The 19,127-nt window shown below is 51.8% G+C and overlaps 1 protein-coding gene across 9 annotated transcripts in view; it reads right to left on the bottom strand.

Moving 5' to 3' along the window:
- BCOR (BCL6 corepressor) overlaps positions 1–19,127 on the bottom strand; it is a 125,570-nt gene that overhangs the window by 15,591 nt on the left and 90,852 nt on the right. For 6 of the 9 annotated variants that reach the window (XM_012448127.2, XM_012448123.2, XM_021673274.2 and 3 more), the window contains exons 2-6: positions 10,246–10,371; positions 8,832–8,910; positions 5,060–7,903; positions 4,350–4,403; positions 3,680–3,866 (exon numbers count right to left, since the gene is read on the bottom strand). In XM_012448127.2, coding sequence (XP_012303550.1) covers positions 3,680–3,866; positions 4,350–4,403; positions 5,060–7,903; positions 8,832–8,910; positions 10,246–10,331 — 3,250 coding nt within the window. In that variant the 5' untranslated portion in view covers positions 10,332–10,371. The remainder of the gene's footprint in view (positions 1–3,679; positions 3,867–4,349; positions 4,404–5,059; positions 7,904–8,831; positions 8,911–10,245; positions 10,372–19,127) is intronic. The other 3 variants (XM_012448128.2, XM_021673275.2, XM_064364417.1) reach the window with 1 other exon arrangement.

Raw genomic sequence — 19,127 nt, 5'->3', positions numbered from 1 at the left:
ACCTAGAAGACATGTGATCACTTATTTCACAGGCTGGCATCAACAGGCAGTGATTGACCTGGGACTTAGTCTCTCTGCTAGGGAGCACCCCCATTAGACATGGGGAGATCTTGCCATCTGTCTCCTCTGGGAAAAGCTGCCCAGTGGGGGTGGGAAGGGCTGCCCTGAACATACCACCTCCTGCTCCCCGTTCATGGGGAGGCCAGCAGACTAGGACAAGGGACGTGAAACACACACGCCTCCTCTAAGTCCCCACCATTCCCCATTCAGCCGGAGAGGGACCCCTTCTGCCCCCTCAATAGTCCAGAACTATTATCAGGAACCCTCCATTGCTACATCTGGGGTTCACTGAAATCATGCCTGCTCACACACAGTGTAGATGCTTTCTTGCCCATTCTCAAGAGGATCTTTTCACAAACGAGGCCCATCTTGCTTCATCCAACCCCTGAGCCTCTCAAGGCAAACATCTGAATTACCCTCAGTGAAGGCCCCCAACCTTATGCTAGGGTTTCCCTCCATGGGTCAGTAATAATTCCGAAGAACATCCACATTGACTGCCTTGGCAACCAGCTATGACAGAGAGGCTCCATGTCATTTCCTGTACACTTCAGTTGGACCTCCCTCAAATGGGGCTGTCCTTACCAGTACCCACAGAAATTACCCTTGAGGGCAAAGGAGACGGGTGGAAAGACAGACACAGAGAGACATATAGGGGTCCTAACTATTAGGCTTCTCCTCCATTGCAGCTACTTCTGGTCCTTCTGTAAGTGGAATGCCATGTGTTGGTCATGAGATCCAGGCTGATGTGAATATGAACATGGTTGAGCCCTATACTGTCTACCACTTCCTCCCTACATCGTGGTCTTATAATGCACACCACATACATCCCATGATTTACGATGGTTATGCCATCACAACACCTCATAGAAGCATTGCCATGGCAACATTTACAAGTCACCATGGCAACACAGCAACTTCACCAGTTATAACCATTGCCCAATAAGCCCTAAACAAGATGGGAGAGGACTGAAATTTTTGAGGACTGCCCATGACATCCACTGCCTCTGCAGGCAACATCACCTCAAGCAGAGGCTAACCATGTTCTAACTTCTACCCTCTCCAGCAGAGGCATTGGTAGCCATCTGTCTGCCCAAACTCAGAGTAGTTTACAAAGCATGTAGTCCTAGAAGAGAAGTTTTCTGAGCCAAGAAGCGCCATGAAACCCTTTCACTTTCACTCACGCTTTCTCCAGCTCCTGCTCAGGCAATGCCACTGAGTCCTAGGTCCACATAAGCCAAGTGGCTGCCAAGGGAGACAGACACCCGAATTCAAGAAAGAAGGGCAAATATGAACATCTAATATGTATCAACAGAAGTAAATCAATCGATAGAATCAAACTAAAAACAAAACGAAAAAGAAGGAAGAGCTCAATGCCTCTGTGCTCCCTACCCCATTTTCAAAACACCACTGATCATTCCTATTAATAAACTTTCAAGCTTGGGGATGCTCCTAAGTCATTTGTTCAATTTCTAAATGAAAAACTCAGCCACCCATACTATCACCAAGAGTCAATGAAAATCCTAAGCATGGTGTTTTCCAGTTAACTCCATTTTCTTAAACAAGCCCTCCCAACAAGATGCACCCACACGCAGACGGCTGAAGTGACACAAGCAGCACCTGCCATCTCAGAAGTTACTGGTGCTGCAGGAGTGGAGGGGAGAGGCTCTGGGGAGGCATCTTCTACCCTCTTTGTGACCCCTGCCTGCCCCAAATTCCCACCCCAGTTTCCGTAGGCTCACAGCTTGGCTCTGGGCCACAGTGACATCCATGAGCAACGTGATGGCCGAGACAGCCCACTGAATTTGCAGCCAAATGGATCCAGCGCCTGTTGTCCCCTGGATGAGATGGCGGTGGCAGCAGCAAGGACAATGGTTTCTCTAGGGTCCTCCTCTTGATCAACCACAGACCAGTGGTGCTCCAGCTCTTCTGTGGCCCCAGTCTTTAAAAAACGGCCCTCGCCTTTCCCCAACCCTTCTTCCGCTCTCCCTGCCAAAGCTCATTACCTGAGGAGCACTACGTGGTGACTTACGGCTCGCGGGGACCTGTCCTGGGTGCTCCAAGAACAGAGCCTGTTGGTATGAAGCTTGGAGGGACTTGCAGAAGGGGAAAGGGAGGCCTTTCTGAATCATCTGGGGCTTGGGCTCCGCTCCCACTTGCCACACTGAGTTACTGAGATGTGAATGGAGGGTCTGGCCATGTTACTCAAAAACCAGAGCAACAGCAAGAAGACTGGAAGCTTGGCTAAGTTCCTGTCCCTTCCTCCAGGCCCCCAGCCATATACTCAGAACAAACAGGGATTCTCATGTATGGCACTCTCCCTCTTAGAAGGGCCTTCCCCTCTCAACTCGGCCTTGCCCACTTCTCCCAGGTCCCTCTGACAACCTTCCCAACAGCTGGTGTTTCGAGGCAACTCAGCAGGGAGACAGTGAGTTGGCAGCTATCGTCAGGGAGGAGGAAGGCTTCTTTGCCACTTCACCCAAGAGTGGCCTGGACCTCCCGCTGACGTATAACCACGCTTTGAGGAAGACTGAGCAACTTCAGGTACATTGAGTCCCTGCCACTTGGGTAAGGCCACTACTTACTAGCAACAGAAACTGTCTTCTTCAGCAATGACTTACAACAAATCAGTCCTGGTTTAGCTTACCCAGGAGCCTGGCGGGTGGCCTTAGTCTGACCGCAGGGATGAGCTGCGAGTGGAGGGAGGGGTGTGTGCTCCAGGTAGCAAGAAGCACACTCTCCCTGATCTCAAATTCTTCCCAAACTCTGCCAGGCACCAGTGAACTGTGTTGCGAACATCCAACCTCTGACGGCCCACAGTGGGGAGCTCTCAAACATACCCAACATCTCCAAGTGTCCACCCTAATTCCCCTTCGCCCAGCGAGGTTTCTCATGTCGCAAGCAGACCTAAAGCTTCAAGCTTGCACATTTAAGAAATAAACAGAAAAGCCTTCTCCACTTGCTGCCAACACATCTTGGCACTCTGGAAGACTCATGGGCAAATCCCAAAGCCAAGCCTGTTGGTGGGGTGGGGAGCCTGCTTTAAGGACCCAAGAGAGTGTCCTGAGGAAGATGCCAGCTTTCTCATCACACCATTTCCCCTCCAAAATGTAAGATGCCCTCTGTCCAGTGGGAAAAGCCCCCTCAGGCACTCCAGGCTGTCTCGGATTCTGTGGCCAATTCTCCCCCACCCCCACGGTAAATCATCGCACTCGTCTTTATGGTGCCTTCACCACATTCATCCTACTTCCACAACATCTATGCCTTTGGAGGGAGAATGTAAGGACTCTCCATTCCACATCAGACTCACCACGGGGGTGGGACAGGAGACGGCTGGGAAGTGTCATTCCACTGCCACAAAATACAACTTGTCCCTACACCAAATTTCCTACTGCCATACCTCTGCTACATTGTATTATATTACAGCCTTATCAACTCTAGGACCAGTGCTTCTTTGGAATAAAAGATGTGTCCCGGGAAATGATCTTTCACAGACGCCTCGCTCCTGGTTGCCACCATTCAAAAGGACAATCGGCCCTGCATGCCATGCATGGCAAAAGCAGCCCATTTCTCTGCGCAGATGCCAGCTGGACCTGAGGCCACCACAAGCAGGTTTACTTACATCTCTCACTTTCGTTCTGGTCGGCAATGGCCTCCTCCAGGGCGACCGACTTTGGCTTTTTGTCCTGATTTCCTTTCAACCTTTCCCAGTCGGCTGGGCTGAATTTGCACACCTCGGAGTCTTTGGTTGCTGGGTGGCCACCTTCTCTTTCTTTCATCTCCAACTCTGAGAAGCGCATCATTGCACGCTAGAAAGAGAATGGAGATGGAAAAAAAAAAACACAACGCCTTACCATAAAAGCTATTTCATTTGCCTTACCTTAAAGGAAAGTATTTTCAAAGAAAAGTGTGCCCAAAACCAACCACAATTTATGAGATGTAACTCAGGTATTTTAAAGTGTAACAGATAAAATTTAAGAGTATCTATATGTAAGTAGTCACACATTCTTTATTCATAAAGTCATATGTATATAGATATATATATATGCGGTGTGTATGTATATCCACACATACACTAGTGCATAGAGAAAGACATTCTCTTTTGAAGGTAAATAAAACAAAACGAAAACACAACGCAAAGAAAACAAAACAAAAACACAACAGGAAAGAAACAAAATGCACAATGAGTAAAGACGACCATGGCCCACAAACTTCCCTTGGTATATTTGGAAATGAAATTTAACTCAAAAGGTTTATGTAAGATTCTAGTAATAAAAATTTGAAGAACTGACCTCACAGTAAGCAGCGGGTAGACATAAAATACTGTCCTCTTGTAATCCTTCCATCTATGTAATTAAAATGGGCACTCAATGGATCATTTAGATAACTTCATCCATTTTTATAAGCATAAACCAATTTTTTTCTTAACATTGCAAAACAATTTGGCTTTATTCATCTTTTAATTAAAAGTAAAATATCTTAAGGAAATTCCTATACAACATCTATCATAATTCACTAGCAAGTTAAATACATACTCTATCCCTTTAAGCAACCTTTTTTCTTTTTTTTCCTTTCTTTTTGGTGAAAAATTTGCATGAATCCCACAGACATGCGGCTGCTACACATCTCCACCAAGTATCAAGCAAGGCATTCTAAGCAGCACTTCTAGGTATATTTGTTATCTTACAGGCAGAGAAATCAAAGCAATTGATAGGTAAACGTCATGCAGTCTTTAGATACTCTTCACAATAATTAAAATGTCTGTTATCAGCCCTCGAGTGGAGTTCCCTTATAATCTACAGAATAACTTAAAGCATCCAGACACGCCTCAGTGCTACCACTCACGTTCTCTTACTGGCCACATTGCATACATTCAAATTACCACAAGCCTCATTCACCAAATCTGCCTGGTGCCCTGCCCTACCATACTCCCCCAATCCTCTTTACACATTAAAAAACTGACAACCAGTAAGGTTACTGAAATTCAGGTAAAGGGGCTCACCTGCAATGCCCGTTGCTCCCGGCTGAGCTGACTGGAATCTGCATACAGTTCGGTAGTGACACATTTGAATCGATCACCCACGTAACCCGCCGAGTTGGCGATTCTCTTTGCCAGCTTAGATGGCTTCGGTTTCAGAACTTTGCCATCGTTTGATTCGGCCTCATCGGCTCCATCTTTGGTATAGGTGGGGGTCACGTCCACACTTGGTGGGGCACCACTCACACAAAATGGTTTGGGATCCTCTTGGGTTTTACCAAAAGTTATAGCAGGACCATCGCTTCCCAGAGTGGTCTCCAGGAATGGAGTTGAGACTGGCATCCCTAGGTTCTCTTTGTTGGTACCTGCCGGAACACTGTCCTTGCTTACGCTGAAGACTGGCTGGCCTGGAGCCTGTTTGAAAGAATAATTTTCGTGGAAGTCACCGATGCGCCCCAACTCCTCTCTCAGGGCGATGAAATCATGGTGCTGCTGCAGGGCCGGCTCGGCTGATGGCTTGGCGGGCTCAGCACTCTGGCCAACGCTCTCCGCTGCGAAGCTGGGTTTGGACACGTTTGTGTCAGTTTTACCATCTGGTTCTTCTCGGAGAAGGTCTACGTAGACAAGCTTGTCACTTTTGACAACAGTCTTCCCTTGATTCCAGTTGGGGTTCGGCTTTAGGTTCTTGTCGGTGGGGACTTCTGGATGTAATTTGGTGCCACTAGTTTCCAAAATCTCAGAAAACCGATTCCGGAGGGTTGGGTCCTCATAGCGGGCTCTCTCGTGGGACCGGGACCTCCTCTCTGGTTTCTCCTCTTTAGCGATCTCTATGGGCGTGTGTGGTATCAACATGGGATGCACCATGCCCAACCCCAGGGCATCTTGGTAGGTCACAAACTCTGGACGGCCGGTGGGCAGCCCATAGGGCAGTCCAGGCTTTGGGGCAAGGTGCCCAGGAAACAGGCTGCCATTGGGTAACAAAACTGGGTGAGGGTAGACAGGTCCTTTGCCATGTAGGGAGAGGGGACTTATAGCAATGCCCTCAGGGGCTGGGTAAGGGAGGTAGCTCCTGGGGTAGGGAATTGGTGGGGACCTGAATGCCTCATTTGGAGACAGAAATATAGAGCTTGGTGGGAGGCCGTTCTCATTTGCTTTGAAACTCGGTTCTGGGTTGCTGGTTTTGGCGCCCTTGCTGCTGGTGCTGCCACTGTGCTTGGCAGGAGTGGTCGGGGGCTGGCCCACGTGCTGAATAACGGATGGTGTGGTGTCTACGGAGCTCCTGCTGGTTTTGGTGCCATCTGCATTGGCATTGGGGGCCGGTGATGCGGAGGCTGGGCGGCCTGCGCTTGACACAGACCCTGAAACGTTAGTGATGACAGCATCGGTGCCACCCATGCGGGGACATGATGAACTCCGCTGCTGTGGTATCGCCCAGTCCAAAGCCTTGTTTTTCAGTGACATGCTTTTGCCATTGTTCTCTTCATTAGGACTTGGCCCAGGCACCACCCAGGAGGAGGGAGCAGTGCTGATGATTTCAGATCTGTAGATAGCACAACCATTTCCCGGAGGAGATAGTGTTTCTTTCGGAATCTCACTTCCGGAGAGCACTAAGCCACTTCCAGCCCTGCTGTGAACCAGGACAGTAGGAGCCATTTTTTTCATGTGGTCAGCTTTGGAAGGATCTACATCCACCACTTTAGAAGACAAGTCTAGTGGCTTATCTGTGACGTCTTTGGTAACGGTCTGCTTCTCCAACAGAGGAGGTGAGCTGCCGTCTTTTCTGTCTTGAACCGCTGTTTTCCGGGAATGCCCGGGCACTGGCTGGGCACCTTCGCCCCCTTCCGGAGCCTTGGGATACTTGCCGTTGGAGAGCCTGGCCGCGGGGAATTCGCTGCTGACTGTCATGTATGGCTTTGACAGGGCAACTGAAGGAGAGGTGGAGATCCTGGCATAGTGCTTGTGGAACTCCGAGTAGGTGTCTGCAGCAGGCTGGGTGGGAAGGTGGACCCGGGGTGAGGGCCGAGGCGAAGGGGGCAACAGGAGAGCCGTGTCCCCCGGCAGGCCACTGGTGACTGCCTTGGCAGAGGGAACCCTGGGCTGTTTACTGTTCTGGATGTGAGGATAGGCATGGGAATCAACAGGATTCCCAGGGCTGACCCCCATCTTCCATGGGAGGCTTTTGTCTGCGCAATGGACAAGAGGTGGGATGGCTGGGGAGGCCGAAGGCGTCGAGAGCCTCATGGGTGATGCCAAGGACGATGGGATGTGGGGGCTGACGTAGTGAGGTGGTGGCAGATAGAGAAAGCGCTCCCCGTTGGTGCAGACTGGAGAATACAGCGGCTGGGCCAAGCTGTAGGACTGCTGAGGTAGCAAGGCCTTGTACATGTTCAGTGAATACTTATTTGGCGAATCAAGGAAAGGATAGATGGCTGGCGTGGCACCCTCCATGTAAGGATTGACCCAGGGCAGCCGCAGATAACTAGCACCATTGATGTTGAGAGGGCTCTGTTTGTCGCTGGCAGACCTGTCCAAGCCCAGTGTTTCTGCTGTGGCTACAGCACTTTTTTGTATTCCAGGCGGTGTTTTGTATATAGCACTGAAGCCATTTGGGGGTTTTCCAGAGACAGCGGAAGCCTCCACTGTCTCGGGTGTATTCGGTTTGAACTGCATCTCTGGATTTCTTTCCGAAGAAAACCCAAGGCCACCTAGAGTGCTCGTGGCAGTCTCCCGACCCTTCTCGGAGCCCAGTCCACACAAGCTAGAATAGACGATGTTTCCGGGGACCCGGAGCCCTTCCCGGATTAGGCCAGTGCGGTCCATGCTCAGTGCTGCCAGGCCATCGATCCTATGGGCCGTGCTCGCATCCACCTTTGCAGAAGAACAACACGGGTGTTACTGGGGCACTCCTTCAAAGCAGCAGCACCCGCCCGTAAGATGCTGCCAACTAGCTCAGCATGACCTTAGTCTTAACATTCAAGCAGAAAGGGTTAAAGACAGGCTTCCAGGGGTGTTTCCCCTTCCCCTTACCAAACCCCTCTGCTGCCTGCCTCCTCACCTCTCAAGTAGTATCCTGGAAGCAGGGAAGATGTTGGTCCCTTTGGACTGGAGGCCCATACATTAATTCAGTCATCTATTAACTAGAGATTTTTACCTTCTCAGCAAAAATTCTTTGCTACAACTGAGAAGACACCAACTCCAAAACTCTGAGCATCACCCTTGTGGGGTACAGAACTCACACTAACCCTCCCTGGCCTGTCAGGCTTGGGGGTGGGGGTTTGCCTCATTTCCCCTGGGTGCAAGAAGGCATGACTGAACAGAACAAGAAACAATCTTCGGTGGGACAACGGGAACAGAGGACTTTAGCAGCCTCATTTCTAAATCAATAAAGAGGCCATGGGTCAAACTGTGGTTGTGTCTTTTGACTTCCTCTCCCTTGTGTCTGAAGTGACAGTCCTGTGTTTCGTATTTTACTGGAAAGGTAAACCCTAAGGGGCTACTTGGAAGCTGGAAATTTATCCAGTTGGGAGCACTGATGTGGCATGCAGCTTGTGGAAGAAAAGACAGCACACATCCCACCAGTCACTAGGGGACAGGGACATGTGTGGCAAGGCAGGAAGGCAAGACAGGAAGAGCTTGGGTGGGAGCCTTGTCCTGTTACACAGGCCTCCGACTCAGCCCCACTCTGAACAGCCATCCCGACCCACCCCCCACCCTCTAATGGCATGCAAATAAATACGATTGATTACAGATCACTGATATGCAGATATTACATCAACAGAAGCCACTGATCTCTTACCACGTTGTGGTTCAAGGGATTCTCTTCCCTCAGTTCCAGTCTGGCTTTTGAAGCGTCACCATCATTTACAAGGATTTTCCTATTTAAAAGGACATACCAACTTTATGAAAGCATTTCTCACTGAATCCATCTTTCATATATCTCCCCAGAAGAGATCCGTCTCTACTAACCGGATTTTGAGAACTGTCCTCAACCCTCCGCCCCCACCCGCTGCCAATGGTCCAGATTGAAAGTTGCCCCCAAATGGTGAATCAACTTGACCAGGAAAAACAAAGGAAACACAAAGCCTTTCATGTGTGAGGACATGAATCACAAATACAATGTCCCCAAGGTAGGTAAGCCAGAAATCAAGCACAACCACTTCTCCCTCGAGATCTTTTTCTCTAGAGGCCAAGTAGGCCAATCTGAGCTCGGCTGTCCCAGCCAACCCTTATAAACTCTCCTGGAGGGTAGACATGAAGTGGTAACACGGCCAAATACCAAAGGGGGTGGGAAGGCTAGAGTCTACGGGCTGGCCGCCTCATCAACCACTTCCATGTTACCCAGGAGGGAAGGCTTTCAAAACTTTTCCCAAAACAAAGTTAGGGACCATGTCCTACGAAACTGGTTTCCATGGTGATAAAAAAGCCATATTTGACTGCCTTTGTCAAAATGACAGGGGGATACACACTAGTATCATACAAATGTCAGCTGTTCCAGGCTGAAGAGGGAGCTGCACGTCTGTGCCAGGCTGCTGCGGCTGCCCTGGGACTTGTTATCAGAGAGCATCAATAAAGAAAGTGCTTGGTGCCAACTTCCAAATCCCCAGGATAAAAATCGCTGACAAGCGGCAGAGGAAAAGTTTCCTCATTACCCCGAAGAGCAGCTTCAATCATCTACTGCTTAGCTGCTTCCACCCCACACTCCAAAATTACTGATTAGGAAGCAGAACAGAGCTGTCTGGCGACCAAAAGCGGGAGCCAGTGGCCTCCTGGAACAGGCAGCAGAGGACAATGAGAGATTCTGGGCTTCAATGAAGGAAGAGGGTGGCTCTCTCCCCATTTATTACTGAGCAAACTATTTGTTTTAAAAGCACATCGAATGCTGCTCCACCTGGGCCCACACTCCTGACATTTAGAGTTAAAGCAGCATATAGACTGGGATTAATTCTCCTTCATAAATATGAAATAATAAATTAAGGACGAAAGTGCACTGAAAGGCCACTTTAGGGGCTAATCTTTTAAAGGGCGGCAATGCTTCGCTGAGCCAGGTTGCCTGTTAAAACTGTAAATCAAGGGCGGACGACTAGGCAGGAGCTCTGTCTCCTCCACCCCTTTTGGGCCCATGGTGGCTGTGAGAAGGTGAGGGGGGCTTCGGCATGGGCGGGGAAGGGGCCAGGACTCCCCTCAGGCCCGGCCCAGGTGGGCGCATTCACCTGTCTTCGCTCGCCCCACACATGCGGACCCTCTCACTGTTCATCCAGCTGTGAACGTTCCCATACAGGGGGGTTGCTGAGAGCATGTCGTCTTCTGGGATGGCAGCTTTGCTTCAAGCGTCTAGTCTGTTTAAAAGAGAGGAAAAAAAAAAAAATCCCAGGAGGTTCAGTAAAGAAGAGCCAAGCAGGGAGCTAGAGAAGACCTCTTTCTAGGTGATTCATACAGGATGCAGACTGGGAAGGCAGGCTGTGCCTGCTGTCTACAGTGGTGTGGGAGCCAAGGACACCTGACTCGAAGGGACGGCGGAGGGGCATGCAGCTTCCCTGGCAGGAGGTGCTGGGGATGGTGAAGAACTTTAATTCGAACAGGCGGCCTCATCCAAGGCACAGAACGCATCCAGGGCACACCACGGCACCTGCCCACTCTCTTTCCCAGCCTCTGAAAGTGTACAGTGGTCATTCATTCCTGCCACTTGTTAAAGAAGATAGAGAAGACTTGATTCACCAAGGGGAGGCTGTGACAATAGGTTCAGGGATGCTGCATCACTGGGAGGCACACAACTCATCTTTTTTGGGGCCGAAAGGGTGCAAGAAGGGTGGACGGCACCACAGTGAGGTGAGTGGCAGGTCCAGGTCTCAAACTACATGCGTTTCTAGGGCTGAATTTCCAAGGCTGTCGTGTGTGCAACTTACAGATTGAGTGAAAAAGAGTCGGTGGGCTGGTGAGCCGCCCCACCAGAGTCCTGGATTAGATTAAGCACCTAACCCGGGTGGTTTTGCCTGGGAGCTGCAGAGGGAGGCGGCTGAGTAATTCAATGACGCCTGCTCGCCGGGGACGAGAAATCATTAGCGAGCACAGAAGTCTTAGCAGCCCTGGCTGATGGGCTCTGAGCCGCTGGCACATGGGGAGCCAGCAGAAGCCACCCATTTTCCACCTCCCGGGAGGGGGAGGCTGCCAAGGCAGAGGAGCTCAGACCACCTCCTACCCCCTCTTACCTCCTCTGCCCACCACCCCCACCCACATCACATTCTAGTTTGCTGCATGAGTGAAGGGTCAGGACAAGCTGCATTTTATTAACAGGATTATCACGGCGCGTGATTTATCCTCGTGCAGGATTTTAATTGCTCTTTGGAGGTTGAGCCGTTTCTTTTGACTGCGCTTCAGCCCATATCCTGCTGTTAAATGCTGGGTTAATAAGTAGGGGAGCCTTTAATGCCTGGGACTGATGGCCCTCGGCAATTCCCTGCTCACAAACACATCTCAGTGTCCCTTGTCCGGACTGGCCATGGCATTTTACCATGGGACCCAAACCTGGGTGTGAAATAATTGGCATGCAGATCATCAGGGGAACTTTTCTTTCTCCTCCCTCACACACCCACCCACACAGTTTCCGAAAGCCCAAATGTTCCCTAAGTCGACACATTTCCTTTGTTAGCAGGAAAAAATATGCAAATGCTTGCTTTTACACTTTAGCACACAGAGCAGACTGCCAGGTCGGTTGGGTCGGAGGCACCAGGTCCGGGGACTCTTCTGTGAGAGTGATTGAGGGTGGGGGTTGGGGGGATACCTGGGGAGGGGAGATGGAATCCCAAAGCCGGTCTGTACTTCTGCATTTCTTTGTCCTAACTAGGTCTTTTGTCCACCAGCATCCCCCATCGGCCCCCATCCATAGAACAACGTCTGTTAATCAAAATCCACATGCACCGACACACCATGTATAGTTAGAGCTCAACTATGAGGCTGGAAGAGAAGGAAAGGGCCCAAGAAAGAGGCAGAAATCTGCAGAGGCATCACGTTGGCTGGGGTTCCGGAAGGCTATTTCTCTAGGAAGGGTTTCCAGATAGCGGCTCTTCCAATGGGCTAGCCACAGTGCCCCCCAAAAGACTGACTCAGCTGTTGGGGAAGGTTCTGTGGGTGCTCATGGGCTTTTCTTCCATCTTCCCAATACACAAATCAAGTGGGGAAGGCCACCACTAGTGCTGGGCAGACCACAAGGCACATTCAATACAGTGGCAGTGTCCCTTCTCCGACCCCGCTGCCCCTTCTAACAAAAGGAAGACATTCTGGGTAGCATAATAGAGAAGGTGGAGCACCATTGCCTGGTGCCAGTGTGTCCTGGTCATCTGGCTGCACCAGCGGGACTGCACCATGCCATCCCCTCACTGTGCCATGATGAAATGCAGAAATGACATCATGAGCCAAAGGGTCACTCAATCAAATCCCCAAGGAAAGGATGAGGGAAGAAGCGTGTGCCTAATAAACCTCGATGTTCTGCTGTCTCTGTTCTTAAAAACTGGCCTCCCCTTTTAAAAAGCTGCCTCCTACTCACCTCCCCTAAGTAGACACTTTGTGCAAGGGATCTCCCAGCACTTTCCTGGGAAACAGAATCATTCCACCGAGGCCCAGGCCCGAAAAGGCCAGTGGCTGCTTCCCTTCAAAGGGCCTTTCTTCAGCAAAGGCCACCTGGACTTAGCAGAAATGTGACTGCAGTTTAGAGGCACCTGGGCCTATGCGTGCTTTCAAAGCATCTCCCCTTCTTCAGGGCTCCTCCTTCAAGGCTTTCAATATTAATGGTGCACAGATAAATGACACCAGCCATCAGAACGAAGTGTTCTCACATGCACAGGGTCAGACGGAGGGTTGAGGCCAGCAGAGCAGTTCACTGTTATCTGTGTGTGTGTGTGTGTGTGTGTGTGTGTATGTGTTTTGGGAGGGAAGCGGAGGATGGGGCTGAACATAAAAGCAAAAGGGGGGAACGCATTGTTGGATCCTGCTGTAGATTACACGCACACACGCACACACACACACACTTATAATCTTTAGCTGCCCCATGAACTTTTTGTGAACTGTTTAAAAGTGGAGGTCTGTTGAACAAACAGCGGCGCCACTGCCAGCCATAATTTCATTGCAACAAGCTAAAGACTTTTAACTCTTCAGGTTCCTGGCCAAAGATGGAGAGGAGTGGAAAGGGCCAAAGAGCAACGGCCCTGGCTGGCAGGAGGGCCTCCTCCTGGGTGATGAATAAGAGCAATCCAAACCCACAAAAGCAGAGGCCTCCTTCGCAAAGGCCAAATGGCTCACACCAAGTCTCTGCTGAAGAACAGGGGTCACCATTACCCACACCCACTCTGGTTTTCTCTGGATGTACAACAAAGAGGACATTGGGGTTAAGAAACAGAAAGAGACTGGGAGGCAGAGTATAGGGACATCGAACCCTACTTCTAGAAGCTGCTGTTGAAATAACTGGGGCCTTTTTCACCTCTAAGACCAAGTGCTTCGGAACTGATGTTGCTGACCCTTGGCAGCGGAACATGGTGGAGAAGGCAAATGATCTGATTTCAATGACAAACAGCACTGCAGGGTGCTTTGCAACTATAGGTGAAGCTTGCTTGCTTTTATTTTTTCAATGCCCACCTCCAGCCCCCACTTCTTCCAAATGCAGGCTATGTTTCCAGAAGTGCCAAGATGTGTGAAGTCACTCATGAAAAGCACTTTACAAGCACCAACCTGTTCCACTGTGAGCTGCGAAGCTGCACCTTGGATCTGGGTTTTAACCCCTTTTTCTAGTAGTGGAGAGAAGTGGGCAAAGTTGCTGGACAGGGATGAGGAGGAAAGATGGGTGAGAAGAGGTCAGATGTACTTTCTAAAGAACAGACTGGGCACTGGAGTAGCTGCCTGCTGGAACACGCAGGGCAAGTGGAGAGACCTGACTTGCAAGAAGCAGACACTCACACTGCATACTGTGTGGTCTCCAGCTCTTAGCACTGTGGAAATGGAACACAAGAGGAGAGCTTGGGTCAGCCTCAACAGACTCTGAGTAGTCATTCACTCTACAGCCAAGGGTGCTGATGAGAGTACCAGAGCTTGGCCTGGACACTGGGGAGAAGGGCCTGATTGGCAGAGGGGGGTCAAGGGACCAAGATCAGAAGTCATCACTCCAACCTTGGCATCCCTGAGTAGAGGCACAGCCACCCTCTGTGAAAAGATGTGAGGGGAGACCACAGGTCCCAAGCCTTGGCCCCTTTCCATCTCCAGGGGCCCCACCTGCACTAGGCCACTTTCCACTGCCCCCACCCTTGAGGTGCTGATCAGTTAAAGTCTGCACGTTACACTTGTCAAGTGGCACTGACAATATGGAAAGCATGGCCACCAAACTAACTCCGCTCACGCCTCCCTGCTGTCCACACAGGCACTGAGGGTGGCCCATCTCGGGGTCTTTTCTCCAGAATCTCTCTCACTAGGATCCCCTTGCCCCCACGGTCAGCTCTCCAGTTAGTGACCAGAAGGACTGGACAGGCTCGCAAGGGCTTCCAGCTCAGGTGGCAAGGCAGGCATCCGGGGTCCCAGCCAGTGTGCTGGGGTCCTCTGGGCCAAGGACTGTTCAGGGGAGGGGTCTCGATACTGCACGGCTGGTTCTCTGTGAAGAACATGGTCACCACAGCCTCCCAGCTCCCACCCTCACCCACCTCGTGGCTCTGGGCAGGTGGCTGAACCTCTCCAACCTTGGTCCCCTCTGTAAATATTTGGCACTGTGTTTTCCAAAGGATTAAGCTGCACTATGGACTTGAGTTTTGCCTGGCAATAGCTAGCGCTGGCCACGTTTAACCCCACTAAATAGCATCTGACTCCACTGAACATACTGTGTAACAAGCCGCAGAATCACCCAGTTTCTTTGGGGCAGTACCACCTCATCCTGCGGGGGAGGCTGAGGCAGCAACACAGAGGGTCAGAGCAGGGAGGAGTGACCTTCAGCAGAATTGTGTAGATTTCACAGAAGCCCAAAGCTCACCACCAGCCAGCCCTTCCTGGGGTTGCTCCAAACACAGACTGCGTCACAGCAGCAGCGCTGTGCTCCTGGTGTCAAGGAAAGGAGGGGTGAAGAAGTTCCTATTTTAGGATGTGAGAGGTGGGGGTGGGGTGTGTGGGAGTGGGAGATGAGAAGAAAAAGCTCTTCCGGATGTGCAGTGTGGGGCGGGTCCTCCAGGTCTGCTGGAGAGTAAGAGACCCCAATGTTGCCCCCCAGGTCCCTGAGAGGCAAAACCGCAGGCTTCCAGGGGTGTGGTCGAGGGAAGTCGCTGGCAGGGTCACAGCCCCTCCGGACCCCCTCCACCGAGAGAGTTGGGGGTAAGGGAAGTGATCCAGCCGGCCCAGGTGCTGCCTCTTGGCATACTCCAAGCCACAGCCGTAGCCATAGCCGGCAGGGGCGTCCCCGCCCACACCTCCAAGTTTTGCATTAGTAAGAGGGAGGGGGAAGGGGAAACTCGCCGGCCCAGACCCTTCGAGCACCCAGAACCTTCCCGGCCTCCTCCCGGGGCACCGGGGTATGAGCGGGGAGCCACCTGGCTGGGAGTGAACTTGGCCCCGGCGAAGAAAGGGGGAGGGGCGCCCCCTCCTCGGGCTGAGGCGCTTCAGCCCGGAGCATGAGCGGTTGGCAACAAAGGGATTTTCTCTCCCACCACACACACCCAGTGCTGCTCAGGGCTCGCCCGCTCCTCCTCGCCGTTCCTCCGTGGAGGTCCCAGCGCCCGGGGCCGCACCACCGCGCACACCCACGCCCTCGTGGCGCGCCCCCGCGGAGCCTTCCAGGAACTCCAGCAGCCTTTCCCGGAGGCGGCCCGACCTCCCCAGTCCCCGACCCTAGGCAGCCCCTCCGACCCTGCGGCCTGGCGCGCTCTCCGTGGTGCCCCTTCCCGAGGCCCCATCGCACCTTCTGTCCCCATCAACGAATCTGACGAAAAGAAACTTTGGGTGGGCGCAGGCAGAATCAGAGACCTCCCGGGAAACGCCGCCGAGCCCACCCGGGGAATGGGCACTGCAAACCCCTCCTCGCCATCCTGCTGGGTTCCCTTCCAATCAGACTAGAGCGCTGCTCCTCTGGATGCTCCCCTTACAAACATATGAGCCTACAGTCGCATACGGTAACGGGGGAGGGGTGCGAATCTCGGGGATTGGGGCCCGGGGTGGAAATCTGCAGGGACCGACCCTGAGAACCCGGGTTGCCCGCTACACTCCCCTCCTCCAGACAGAGCCCAAGGCTCGGGGTCAGGTGCCCCCACCTCTCTCTCACAGGCCAACGGGGGACACTTGCCCTTCTACCCGGAAGGTCTGTCTAGGCCACCCCACCAGCTTTTTGTTCCTTTCACTTTCCTTCACGGTTTTGCCACATGGGGAGTCAGGGAACCACGTGTGTATTCAAGAGAGGGCAAATTTACAAACAGGTGTCCCTTCACAGGAGGCGGCCTAGCACCAGAAACCCAAGTCAAAAGCCAGGAATCCCTCTTTACTCTCCCCACTCCACGGAAAAAGAAATCACTTGCCCGCTATGGTCTAGTCCCTACAGAACTGGGCCCCCACTTGGGAGTCTACACAACCTGGGGGCAAATCCAGAATAAACGCTCCACACCACGCCTCCAAAGGCTGTGTCAGTGCACTTTTGTTTTCACCAGGGCTTTGCAGGAGTAAACCACGAACACCATCACCGCCGCCCCCCACCACCAAAGGGAACAAGCTATACCATAAGGCTAATAACAACAGCTATCATTAGTATACACAGGAAGTACAAAGCAACTTTTAATGTATAAAAGATGAGTAAAATGCAGGGGGGTCCTGCGATCTGCAAGCGAGTCTCTCGCTGACTGTGCAGAGCCTGGGAGTCCCAGAAAAGCTGGGAATGAGGGTCAGAGAAGGAGAGGGGCACCCACTTTCTTTACAACGAACAATAGGAATCCCGTGTCTGCTACTCAGTCGTGGAACTCAGAGCACCCAAAACAAAGCCATGGAACAACCGAGATAGAGATGGGGGCCCATAAATTTTTGTAGCTGTTCAGGGCTTAATTACTCCTCCTTGATCCGTGGGACTAGACACGACACCGCCAAGGTTAAAATGGCCCGAACAGCGCCGAGCAGATGTGAGCGAGCTGGCAGACGCGCAAATGAGGCCTGCCTCGGAGCACGATAACAAGTGACTAATACATTGCATATCGTTGAAAGAAAATTATTTTTCTCTAATTTGCATTTGCTTGGGGGGAAAAAAAGCCAACCCGAGTCCCTCCTCACATGCACAAGTCTAATCCTGGAAATACAGCCCGGCTGCTTTAAGAGAGCTGGAAGGAGGGAAAGACTGCCAGTGTTTTGGCGTTGCAGGCTTGTTTATCTTTCCGCCTTTCCTCCAAGGCGAAACTCGTTTTGCAAGCAACATTCCTACAGAAAATGGCACACGTCATAAAAAGAGACCAATTTATAGAACTGGCACCGAAGTTCATGTCTCACTCCAGAAGCATCTCCCAGCTCCCCATCGGAAACCCAACTAGATGTAGAAGTCCATGTTAAAACTTAGAGGAGACTTGGGGGAGGCGGGCTGCTGGGGGGGCAGAAGAGAATGAACTAGATTTGCAGATATCCTGTAGGCTGTCCACCCAGAGGCTAAAGTTGCACACAGAAGGGTAGAATATAGAATTAAGTCAGCCCTAAATGATCTTCCAAAACCCAGGGAGGACCAGGCAGGTGCCAGGGCTCGGAAGGCTTCAACGTTGGGATTTCTGGGGGAGAGGGTGAATTTTCACACTCAGCTTGCCGCAGGACAATCCAGAGGCAGGCCCACATTCTTAGCCACCCTAAGTCTACCTGCTTGGGCCAACCACGCACCTCTAGGACTGGCCTAGTGGGTGACTGCCGCCACCAACTGCTCTCCCTCCCACCCTGGCGCCTCTCTGCAGGGCCTGGCAGGGTACCAGGAACTCAGAGAAAGCCTGTGGCTGTGGGCATCTAGTTGATGAAGTCAGAGTAGGTGGTGCTGTGGGCATGCTTCAGGACAGCACCTTTGCATCCCGCAGTTGAAGGCAAACACGCTCTTGAAAACGGGAAGGCTTGGGAGTAAAGGTTAAGGGATGTAGGTCATCGAAAGCCAGTATGACACCCTTCCCCCCAAAAGGCACCCCCCTTTGGGTACTGAACCTGAACACTTGTATTTCCAAGTTGGAAACAGTGCCGAGTGCTCAGAACACAGCACCCGCCTGTCTCTAACTTGTCTGAGTAACAGGGCCATTTCAGAGGGGAACAACGGCCTTCAGAGCCTCTGCAATTTCCAGAAAGCTTTCAGTTAATAACACATTCTTTCCAACAAGCTTACTTAGGGCTGAAAGTTATTTTCCCAAATCTTAAAAACTCTGTCACAAACAGCTGAGGACCCAGTTCGACGGATCCTGGCCAAACCCCTCCAGAACGGTGACACTCACGGCCCCGTGGGCTTTCTCCCGCCACCTCTGCCTCACCACAAGTTCCCTAAACCACAACACACAAACCATCCTGCACCCCACCGCAATCCTGGGAAGTCATAAAGATGTGTGTTGGAGATGAGGGGCGGGGGTGCCTCGGAGCTTTCTCTCATCTAGGGACGCGCTGGCCAGAAAGTGGCCGCCACCTCGGCAGCTCGTCCACGGGCCTGCATAGTGCGCGCTTTGTGTAAGTGCTGAGGAGGCGCAGCGCTGCTCGCGCGCCAACAGCTGTCACATTATTTGCACTCGCTGTAAACAGCCTTCACATTCCCCCCTTACCACATAGTTAAAGCCAGACTAACAATCCACAGTTAGAGATCAAACCAACAACAGCAGCATTGTGTCTGCCTTCACTGCCTTCGCACCAAGCCCAGCAGCTGGCAGGTTTCTCCGGAACAAGGGACCCCTTCTCCCCCCACCCCTCCAGGCTCCAGCCAAGGCTAGCCAAGGAAGCATGCGTTTGTCAGTGCTGTTTGTTAAAGCAAAAGAGCACCGCCATTTCACAGAGATTTCCGTGTGGCTCATCAGCCCTCTCCGAGAGTTTACTCCTTCTGGAAGCTCAGGGAAGCATCATGGGAATAAAGGTTGTGGAGACTCGCAGGGTTGGT

The sequence above is a fragment of the Aotus nancymaae genome, unplaced genomic scaffold, assembly GCF_030222135.1.
Source record: "Aotus nancymaae isolate 86718 unplaced genomic scaffold, 86718_ANA_hifiasm-v0.15.2.pri h1tg000058l, whole genome shotgun sequence".
Lineage (NCBI taxonomy): Eukaryota > Metazoa > Chordata > Mammalia > Primates > Aotidae > Aotus > Aotus nancymaae.
Note: the sequence above shows the minus strand (reverse complement) of the source record. Positions and strands in the feature narration are given on the sequence as shown.